General features: G+C 31.8%; 1 protein-coding gene across 1 annotated transcript in view; it reads right to left on the reverse strand.

Annotated features, from left to right (window-relative positions):
* Positions 1-3,384: 3,384 nt before the first annotated feature.
* The window catches only part of LOC111639491 (multidrug resistance-associated protein 4-like), a 114,293-nt gene continuing 105,417 nt past the window's right edge, over positions 3,385-12,260 (reverse strand). The window contains exons 25-26 of the mRNA XM_023385382.1: positions 4,856-4,961; positions 3,385-4,790 (exon numbers count right to left, since the gene is read on the reverse strand). Coding sequence (XP_023241150.1) covers positions 4,614-4,790; positions 4,856-4,961 — 283 coding nt within the window. The 3' untranslated portion in view covers positions 3,385-4,613. The remainder of the gene's footprint in view (positions 4,791-4,855; positions 4,962-12,260) is intronic.

The following is a 12,260-nucleotide window of genomic DNA, read 5'->3' on the forward strand; positions in this document are numbered from 1 at the left end:
GAGTTCGGTCCGGGCTTCATAACTAACCTGCGTCTCAAAACACGCCAAACTGTTGTTTTAGGCAGCTGCAATTCCCGACTGGCACGACGTGTTGATTTTGAAGGGCTACGTTGGTAAGCAGCTTGAATCCGTGCGACATTTTCTTCAGATACACGAGGTCGGCCAGGACTCATTCCTTTACATACACAACCTGTGTCAACAAACTGACGGTACCATCTGCGAATGTTCCATCCATTCGGAGAATCAATTTCGTACCTCAACCGGAAACGTCTTTGCACTGTAATCACGGAATTACACTTCGCAAGCTCAAGAATACAAAAGCTTTTGTGCTATGGCGTAGCCATTTTACAACAACTGTGAATATGTCATTGTAACCAAGCACAAGTGACATCTGGGGGACAAACTAGACAATGCACTCGTTTCTCCGATACCCGCAGCACACCGCTACTATCGATAGTTTATTAAATATATCAGTTTGAAATACGTATATTCTTTTTGGTCCACCCTGTATAACGTTAAAGCATTATCGGTAAAAAATAATTCGCTGGATATTTTAGATCAGTGTTTTTCAACCTGTGGGTCGCGACCCCCAGGGGGGTCGCAAAGCCTTACACAGGAGTCGCGGGTAAAAGAAACCGACGAGTGTTTGTAGGTCCTACACTGCATTAAAAAACTACAATTTTAGCGCGAAGGCTGTACGTGTTTATTTTACAGTACAATTGGTGTTTTGATCGATTGTTAGGTCTCAATCATGAGTGTAGACAGAAAGGGGCCTGGGTGTATACGGCTCACCCCAGAAAATCATAGCTGCAAAAGTGTTGAGCTGATTTGCAAAAATAAATAAAAAGTAGAACAGTAGAATCTGAAAAATTTGATCCTAAAAAAAGGTCCGTGCCCAATGTTCTAATTAAAGGAAGTTTCATACTTTACGTGTGTTAAGTTATTGTCGATTCTCCTGAAACTTTCGTTTTAATCAACAATAATCTGTCTCAACAGAAAGGAAATTAAATACAGTTTTAAAAATCACTGATACAGTTTTAATATAGCCCTAGGGGGTCGCCAGGATTTTTTAACTTGTAAAGGGGTCGCGTATTCAAGAAGGTTGAAAAACACTGTTCTAGATCTATAATCGAAGATGTGTGAGGTATAAAATTATCTAACTGATAAATCTTCCCACAGTAAAACATTTCCCTACTAATTGCCACGTGTTATGCTCAATATTTAAATTATGCAATGTGTACCTTCAACAGCTTAATTCTTATCAGAAAAATCAAATACGAATATTACAGGAATAACTCTAGTGCGAAATAAAACGTCTATTTTATTTCCATTATCTGTTTGTATACTTAGTAATACAAGTGTGTAACTATCTTTTCATCAAGTATAATGATGTGTAATTACAGTAGACCCCCCCATAACGCGGGCATATAATGCGAATTCGTATATCGCGGCGAAAAAATTGCGACTGTATTCGTATAAAGACGCTAAAAGACTAGTAAAATGCGGTAAAACGTCATCGCCGACTCGTGTCGCAACAGGATTAGTCGAATCTGACCAATAGGCAATAGTGGACGAGTAGCCGAACTACTTACACGCTACAGAGAGTTTAGGCTGGTAAGTTGAGTTTACTAAAGTCTGTACAGTATATAAATTAGGTACCGTAAGTCTAATACAGTACTGTAATTTTATACATTTGTGGGATTAGCCGAGGATACTGACCAAGAGTACCACTTACATGACTCAGAATCGCGAGATTCGATCTCTAAACTTTTTCTAGGAGGGCTGTTGATATTAAATAGGATATAGACGGCAAAGTCTCTATCCAACGTCAGGATAATGACACCAGTTAATCACTTTTATATTACGCGGATTAACACACGTATTGGTCCGAGAAGGAGATGATGAAATGTGTTTAATTCAGATATCGAAGAGTCATTTCTTTAACACATATCACAAAAATTCAATGAACAAAATAAACTAAATAATACAAAATTAAATATACAAATAAAGAGATTTCAAGAACTTCGAATAAAACCGTTTCGAGACAGCTCACAATTTCTGTCATTAATCATACTACCTCTATGTATCTTTATCTTCTTCTGTTCTTTAGATAAATATGACTATTCTTTCTTCTTGGTCTATCATTGGCACATACTTAAATATTTTCTCCTTATTTACTGATTTAAAATCATTTTATAGAAACTTGTGGATTCGAATTTGGGCGTTAGCCTTCGGACGATGGTATGGAATACGTCTGTCTTCTATGAGATCTTCTGGAGTACTCTCAAATCATGGAAAATTCTTTCTTTTTCTCATGAATTTTCTCCAATCAGCATTTCGTATTTTTCCACGTGAACAGAGGAAAAGGTAATTTATCGAGGGGCGACAATTCTCAGGGTGACTAAGATCTTTAGTAGATAAGGAGAAACAAAAGGATGCTTCAACTTCCGTTGAAGGAAGTCGCTTTTTCCAGTTTCCTTTGTTTTAGAAAATATAATTTTCCCACCAAAATCAATGAATATTTTTGTGTAAAAATTTACTTTTTCTAATCAAATTTCTAATTAATTACATCGCATCTCACACATTTCTTGTGAAAAAGAACATTTCTTATTTAACGGCCATAAAAATTATTTCTATTAATTAATTAATGATGTCTCCAAAGTTCAACGACTTTTTCGCAGAAAAATAACTTATCAGAAAACGCACCTGCCGTTTGGTGCGCTGCTCCGCGACGGAAACAAGCTTAAGCAATGACGTCGTCGAACGGTGCACACTCGGTAAGTAACCCTACAATTTTTTGTTTATAACATAGTTTATACAGATTATTCCCAAAAAAATTATACATGTTTTGGAAATGTTGAATCAAACTAGTATACAATCGATTAATTTTATGGAAGAAAACTTTTCAAACAGCTGTAGCACGTAAACTGAACGCGTGCCGGGCTGTGATTGGCTCATGTATTTAAGGATTCCTACAACGCAAAATTCTTATAAAGAGAAACGTATGTACCGCGTTATAGGGGGTCGACTGTATGTATATATTTGATACCTTGACCTAGTTAACGTTTGTAAATTGTTTGAGTGGTAAAAATATAAACGATAAAATTGTTTATTATATTCTTGAAATAATAACTTTAAACAACTAATCAAATTAAATTTTTAATTATATTTTGCATAATATATCATATTAAAGAAAAAATTAAACACGCAACGAATACAGAGTACATCGCTGTTTCATAAACAGAATAATTTTAATGATATATTTTTGATTTCTCTTGTGAATCTATAAATTCCTGTCAATATATACTGTATATTTCACAATGTCATGCACACGAAAGGATTTGCAACTTTATCTTTTAAAAACAATACATTAAATTCAAAAATAAAATCTGTGTACATAGCTTTATTATAACATTAATAAACAATATGAATAAATTAGGGGTTTTATTTGAAAAGATTACTCCTAAGCAAAGAACTTCGTAATTATTCATAATTCAAAATTTTAATTATTAAAGAGAAAAAGTAATATTACATACCAGAGAAATATACGACAGAAAACACCAACTGTATCGAATGGGTTACTTTTCTCCTTCCTTTCCATTCTCATCTACACTTTTTTATACACTGCAGATGCAGATAAGAAATGCAGATGTACGCATCGATCTTACACATCTATTAGATAACATTTTTTATAATATTCATATTCAAGTGTAAAAGTTTAGCATTTTATTTGCGTTCAGAAAACCTTGAAGTTTCATGAAGAAGTTATATAAACATAAAGTTTTCTGCTGCGCTATCAAATATGATATTTCGTTAAAAAAGAATTATTATATTGTAATTATAAAATAGCAAAAACGGTGTACTTTGAAGGTTGTGATAGGTTCTTATCAAAATTCGTAAATACTATCAAGCAAAGAAGAATATGATTAAATTTGACCCAACTCCAGACACGACACGAGTTCCTTCTATCTTTGCACCTCGTTGTCGTATAACCACCGAAATTTAATGCAATGGATGTCCATTACATACAAGCTACCGTGTTAAATTTCGTTCCTTGATCATTACTTCATTCCTAAATATTAAACGAAATAGACGATTTAAGTTCAAGTTTAAGATTTAAGTTACATAGATCGATTAACTATTAGACACTGAAATAAAAATAATTCAAAAGCAAACGAATTCTGGAACATTTAGGCTAATTTTATTTTTACTCATTACCCTAATGCAAAGTATTGCTGGAATACATATTTACTATTAGAATTATATTAACGATTAAGATTTTCCGGGTGGAATTCATAAACAAAACTTATATTATATTATTTAAATTAATGTCATTCACTGTTCTTTAATACTTGAAAATTCAATTTATTTCTTAAATTAACAATTGAAAATATAGCTAAAATATTAACCCCTATACTTTCTGATTACTGTCAGTAATGTTTATCACAGTTTAATTCACAAATGTTTAGATATTATTAATTTTATGTTTTACTTGATGTGCGGAAATACTAACTTAATGTTTAAGAACTTGACTTAATATTTCTAAGAACAAAATTAAATAAAAAACTTAACACCGGATCTTTAAAATATGGATGTACATTGAAGACAATGTTTTATAGTTTTGTTTGTTCGACCGTTTCTTTAGCGTAATATTTCTCTTTGGCAATTTTGTATAATTCATTCATTGAAGTTACTCCCGTCTTCTTTACCAAATTATAAAATATACCATTTACGTTCTTCAGTAATGCATACGGCGAGTCAAATTCTTGTAGTTTCCCGGTATCTAGTACCTAAAATTTGAAAATATGTAATTAAGAAAGCATTTATTTTTATATTATTAAAAAAGGTATCTTACCAGCACTCTATCCGAATCGATGATTGTGTTTAATCTGTGGGCTATTGTCAACACAGTACAAGATTTAAATCTTTCTCGAATTATTTTCTGTAGACAGGAATCGGTCCTTAACAGAAAAAAAAATAAAATATTAATGTCAGTATAAAACACAAATACTGTATGAAAATAGTAAAATTGACTTCAAAATATCAATATCTACAACGTTTCATACAAACTCAGAATAATTATCATACCCGTGTTTTTTATTTTCCGTGTTTCAATTATAATAAATGTTAACAGGGATATTTTTCGATAAAAAATATCCCACAGAATACAAAACTTCCTGAATTAAACCAAATAGTTTATTACGAAATAGTGAAAACTTCTGGTGAAAACGGGCGTCAATCTTCTGCCCGCCATAGTGGTTCGAGGAGATAACTACACTTCACTCCATTTGTACCGGTGTATAAGAAGACGTTTTTGGATCGCATTTTTATATCTCACAATAATCTGAATGGCCGGAAGAGGAGTTATTTGCGCTATGTAAAGCTGCGTTAATTATAAAATACAAAGTGATGCCAAGTCGTTTTACAGATTCCCTAAAAAAACAAATGTAAGTAAATTAATAAGCAATTAGATTGTTTTAATTTATATTTAATTTAATTCCTTTTTTAAAATATTGTTATCATTGAACGTATGTGTTCATATTCATTTTAAGATGCACACAGTGTGTTATTAAAAGCAAACGATCCGATTTAGACAAAATTTTGAAAACGAAAGAGCCGGAATACTTAAATAGAAATTATGTTGTGTGTTACGACCATTTTATGGAAAAGGATTATCTTCAGAAATATCAGCATTATTTCGAAACAATTTTAATACAGTATATGTTTGTTACAGAGCCCGTATGCAATTAAAAGTGAGTTAATTAATTATTTCTTAACGAATGTAAATATTAAACGTGTTTCTTTCAATTGTGTTAAATTATCGGCAGATAAATAGTTCAAAGTCATTATTAAAGCGTATCTGACAAAAAATAATGATTCATCTGAAAGTTTTCTGAGAACAAAAATGTTAAAGATTTCACATATGTAATAACTGTATAATCCATTGCAAGTTTTGTTAGACTTTACATATTCTGCGGTGTTAGTGTACTCCTCGAATAGCTAGATGTCATTAGTTCGTGCTGTCGCCACTACGGTACATGCTAATTCACGAGAGTTTCTACTGTTATCGTATAAGCTATTTGATTAACTGAATTAATCGTTCGTAACACATGGGAGAATTTCCTAACCCCATTGCTTTCGGAAAGACTTTCAAATCGAAAGGTGAAATGGTTGAGGAATCGCGAATCCACAACCAGATGCAATGTTTATTAGCAGTGGCGTGCCGTTTTTGGAAGCGGTGGAAGCGCCGCTTCCAAAAACGGCGCTTCCACCGCTTTGTATTTTCTAAATTATAAATACATATCGCGAGATTATTTTCATATATTATAAATTTCGTTACATTAAAATATTTCATACTTTTATTCTGCTGTGCCATCTTATATTACAAACAGATTTAAATTTTAAAGTAGTGATATTATGAATCAGTATGTTCCATCAATAATGCATTAAAAAAATGTACAATTCTTGTACAATTTTGAAAAATTAACTGTTACTTTGGCAGCATCATTTAAAACTAAATTTAATGAATGAGACGCAAAAGGTTCAAAAAACTCCTAGAATTTGCATTTCTTAAATTTACGATTTTTGTACCCGTTGTCATAAAAATTTCTTTCTTCACTTCTTTCCCAAGACTACAAATATTCGAGTACAAAGTAACTGATTTCGACTTATTTCTACTTAAAAAGTAGTTAAATAATTAAGAGATTAGGAAATTGGAAACCAGGGCCGGATGCAATAGGTGCGAAACCCAATTGATTTTTTTTACGGGGTCCCTCAAACTTACAAAAATAAAATTAATTAACAGTTAATTTACATATTAAAATATAGATTTTAAATATTTATATAAAACAAAATCCGAAATCCAATTATAAAAATCAAAAGTCATGAATCATAAGGTAGACAAATTTCTACATTAGAAAATCCTGTACCAAATATAAAAACAACTATATTTTATTGAATATAAACATACATAGATATGTTTTAGTATTTCTATATTTTTAAATCAGGAGTGTCCAACCCGCGGTCCAATACAAGGAAAAAAATACCGGCAAAATTTTTAATTATTTATTTATTTAAACGGCATAAACCTAAAATCAAGTTTTGCAAAGTCGTAAACCAGGGGTGTCCAACCCGCGGCCCGCGGGCCGCATGCGGCCCAAGGCAAGTTCCAATGCGGCCCAATAAACGTGTAAACAAAACCTACAAATGTTTTAATTTTTTATTATTTATTTATTTCAATGGCATAAACTAAAAAAAAAAGTTTCACAAAGCCTTTATTCATATTTTATTTTTGAGTGGAAAGAAAATATTTCAAATACTTGGAGATGTGTGAATGCGGAAGGATTACTAAATAAAGCTGGAGTTGTGTCTCAAAGAATTATATACCCAAATTTGGGAAAAGGAGGGAAAGATGAGAAAGGACAAAAGATGTAGTAGTGAGAAAGGTTAAATAGATCTTCTGTTAAGCAAATATGGACCCATAATTTTTCAACCTTTTTCACTTCTTTATCTTTTGTTTTTTGCCTCTTTTTTCCGCACTTGGGTCTATAATCCTTTGATTCACAGCTCCAGCTTTATTTAGTATTTCTTCCAACGTTGCGAGATTTGGCTACATTGGGCCAAATGTGGCTACTTTTTTTGGTTTGACGTAAAAAATATCATTTGGCGCTTTGGCTACTTTTTCGGTTACATATTATTTATAATTATATAAATTGAATAAAAATGCACTTCAAAATGGTGGTTCGTCGTTTTTATTAATTAGAGACACAAATAAAACAAATATTTGTGTTTTTCAAATAAATTTTCGTTTGTTTCTTTTACAATAAATGAATTTATCTATTTCTAAGTAAAAATTGAAAGTGTCTGTAGAAGTAATTTTTTAACATATTTTTTTTCTTGATAAAGTTATAATATTTATTATTATTATCTACACATGTTAGTCCTTAAATATACTTGTATATTCGGCCACAAGTATATATTATATATACTTGTGGCCGAATATTTAAGGAAATTACAAGTATATATTATATATACTTGTGGCCCAAAACTCCTTGACTTCTTCCAATGCGGCCCAGAGAAACAAAAAGGTTGGACACCCCTGTCTTAAACATTTGTACATATTTTATGTTTTAATAGAAAGCAGTGGCGTAGCATTGTGGGGGCGGCAGGGGCGACCCGCCTAGGGCGGCACTTTTAGGGAGCGGCAAAATTTCACAATAAGTAATAATAATATCTTGTAAAAATTTGAACCATTTCATTTCATATTTTTGTCGCACCTACAATTCGGACCGATTGAAATGAGCACGGAATTTTTCACTACTTATTCTGTGACGAAAGTGAATTTTAGTCTTTTAAATTGAGATACCTAAATAAGGAGGCGGCGAAATTTTCCTCCGCCCCGGGCCGCCGACACCCACGCTACGCCACTGATAGAAAGGAAATATTTTCAAATACTCGAAATGTGTGAATGAGGAAGGAATATTAAATAAAGCTGAAGTCGTGACTCAAAGGATTATAGCCCCAAATTTGGATAAAGGAGAGAAAAGCCAGAAGATAAAAAGAAGTGAAAAAGGTCGAAAAATTAAGAATCAATATTTGCATAACAGAAGGTCTATTTTTAACCTTTCTTACTTCTTTATTTTTTGAGCTTTCTCTCCTTTCCCTAAATTTGGGTCTATAATCCTTTGAATCCGAACTCTAGCTTATTTAATATTTTTTTCAGCTTTGAAAGATTTGGCTACTTTGCTACAAATTTGTCTACTCTGTTTGTAGTTTGGCGTAAAAAATATCGGCTACATTTTGGTACATATTATTTATAAATGTATTAGTTGAATAAAAATGCACTTTAAAATGGTGTTTCTTTGTTTTTTTATTAATTAAAGACCCAGATACAACAAATATTTGTGTTTTTCAAATAAATTTTTGTTTTTCTCATTTATAATAAATAAATTTATCTATTTCTAAGTAGAAATTGAAAGTGTCTGTAGAAGTAATTTTTTAAAATATTCTTTTTCGTGATAAAGTTTTAATATTTATTACTGGACAAGTATATTGCGACCCAATCCTTAAATATACTTGTATATTTAAGGATTCGGCCACAATATACTTGTGGTCCAGAACTCCATTACTTTTTCCAATATAGCCGAGAGAAACAAAAATGTTGGACACCCCTGCTCTATAATCACATAATTTCAAAAATAAAAAATGTTCAAAACTCATTATCATTCAACGCTTCATTCAAACTGATTATCATTCAACGCATTTAGCAATGAGTCTGTAATGTCTTTCTGAGCATTCGGATTAATGTAAGGGCATTGCTATTATTTACTGATTTCTGTTGAAATTCGACAAAGTATCAATGACTTTTAGAAAGTCATTTACTTTTCAGTGGTCCAAACACTTGTGGAGAAAAATGGATATTTCAGAAAGATAATTCTGTTTTTCTCTCATTACAGTATACAATGATTGATTTAAATCTAACGGAGTTTTACTTTTATTTTAGAGAACTATATTATTTACTAATAATTCTGCAAAAAATTTATTGGAGATTCCTGTACGTGCGGCATAGAAAGATGGAGAGCATTACAAATGTATAAGTCTGACCATTAGATAGAAGTTCTTCTGAACTGTAAAAATATAACTGCGATAACTGTAACAACATTGATTACATCAACAAAGAAGCATTCTCTTGCCTTTGTAATAAATAACGGCTGCCCTATAAAGTAGTACATTCTTTATTTTCCATGAGTATTGTCTTTATACAAGTATTTATGTCAAAGTAATGCATGTATTGAGTACAAAAAAGATTTTTCTTTTCCTGTAATTACTGTCTCCAAGCAATAGCTGACAGACTTCCTAAAAGCATATTTCAAATAATATTTTATACAAAATCGTTAGTACAGTTTACCTACATACCGTATGATTATATCAGTGTTAATTATAATTGATTTTATCAACGAAACCAACCTTTTGTGTAGCACTGAGCCTGGTAATAGAATTCTGGAAGGCTTGCCTAATACATACATTGGCAGATTTGTTGAAGAAGAGACAGATAGCAATCAATTTCAAAAACACTGATTACGCTTATTGAGAGCAACTAAATATATGACAGTCTACAGCCGAAATATACAACAAACCTGTATTTGCAAGTGTCTGTTACACAGAGATTGGTCAATATCAGTTGAACTACAGAAAAGAATAGTTCTAAGAAAAAAAAAACAGATTTACGTCTCTCATCCCACTAGATAGTACCACGTTACCTACCTCTTTGATTGCCTCTGCTGTGTCTGAATGCCCGAGCTTGTATCGATTTAAAGGATATTCCATTTCCTTTCGTTAACATATCAGCAGTTACGCTCAACTTGTTCCTCTCATCCTATCGAATATTTAAAAAATTTATGTAACTATTTTAAATATGTTTTTTGTCGTGTCAAATACCTCACCGACGTTATGTTTCAGACACAGTTCCCTCAGTCCACATTCGACAAAATCTCAAATGCAACTGTTTTTAACGAGCGACTCCAATTTTTCCAAGACTTTCCCACTTGAATGCGAACTGATTTTATTTTATTATTCTTGTATTTCTTATTTCTTAGTTTAGTTAACTTTATTTATTTACTTTACTTTAGTTTCGTTTAATTTAAATTGTCTATTACACTTTTTTTTATCTGTACTTTTCATCATACTTTTTTCTTTTCTCAACAATAAATTACTTATACTCTGTCATCTGTGACGTATTAGTGCTAAAACTGCTCGCCCAGGCTAATTACATCGATAAACATCGTCTGAAGTTTTTCGAGTGTCCTACATAACCCCAAAATATTGATTTAATTTCTGTATATCAATTAACTTTTACCTACGTCAGATTTACTGGCTATACACGTAGTGCCGACTGTTAGAAAAACAAAATTTTAAATTAATAAAGTAAATATTATTCATATAAAAAGTAATAATTTTAAAATAAAGAAATTTTGTATTCAGTTAATTAGTTTGTGAACTGACCAATAAACTGACAATTTCAAATCTCGCAGAAAACTACCATCAATTTCGCGACCGCTGTGCTAATACTGTGACAGATAGCAAGTGGTATGCAGGTGCTTTGAGTCGAAAGTGTCACACTGTAACAAGTTATATTAGTATTTGGCATTCAAACTGTAACAACCTAATTAATTTCTGTCTACATCAGTGTAATAAGTGCGACAACCACACGACATTACTTGTTTCTTCATTGAAATTCCATTCAATATTTATTGACTTTTAACTATTGACTTACAACGAAAGTTTCAAGTAAATACAGTATCAAAAAGTAAAAAAGAATAAAGAAAAATTGCGCTATACAAAAACGCAATATAACGAAAAATGGCAAATTTTATATATATAATCCTAATTTTATAATATATCGTAAAAGCTTATCCCATTTTTAACTCGAAGTATGTAAACAAAGGATAATTAACACATACAATTGAATTTGTCATGTCAGGAAAACGTCTTTACATTTCCAAGTAATTACTATTATTTTTTTCTGTTAAGGTCTAGTTGTTACATATAAGAACGCGAATATTTTTCTTTGTGAACAGAATTTTAAAAAAAATTAATAATTTTGTATTTGAAACCGGGTGTAACAAACTAGTTAAATTATAAACCTGGATAATGAAGCTTTCTTAATGCCTGATTCTTTTTCACCTATAGATATAAAAGACCTTTACATTCATCCTCATTTCGAGCCAAACCCAAACGAGGTTGAACATATTTTGACATTTTCGTGCATAATATATTTTTCAGTGTTGCTCAGAATTTCATTCCAGATTCCCAGGGCACCACACTGCATATCGTCCATCTGATTATTGACATAACATTTATCTAATCATCCTGAATATGAACAGTCTTAAGCCTGGACTCAACATTGCCCGAAAACATAAACTCAGAAACAGAACTCAAACGTAGAGCTTTTGTTTCAGTTATGTTTTCGTTTTAACTTGACTCCACTAGAAATGTGCCATCTGTTGATCAGTTGTGTAATTGAAGTATATTCAAACATGGAAGACGCTACGGATTTTGCCATGCTTTCTCTGCACAAAAACGTACACACATCTGTATTTTCTAACTTGTTTGATGAAGAATTCCAAATCTATTTGTTTCCTCATTCTTTTCGCTACACTTTCCGCCATTATGACAATCAAACTACACGTGACTAATGCAAATGACTACGCGTCACAAATCCTTGCGTTTTTGTTGTTGCAGTACGACGGAAGCGCGGAACG

Source organism: Centruroides sculpturatus, unplaced genomic scaffold, assembly GCF_000671375.1.
Source record: "Centruroides sculpturatus isolate CEXI.00-Female unplaced genomic scaffold, Cexi_2.0 scaffold1188, whole genome shotgun sequence".
Lineage (NCBI taxonomy): Eukaryota > Metazoa > Arthropoda > Arachnida > Scorpiones > Buthidae > Centruroides > Centruroides sculpturatus.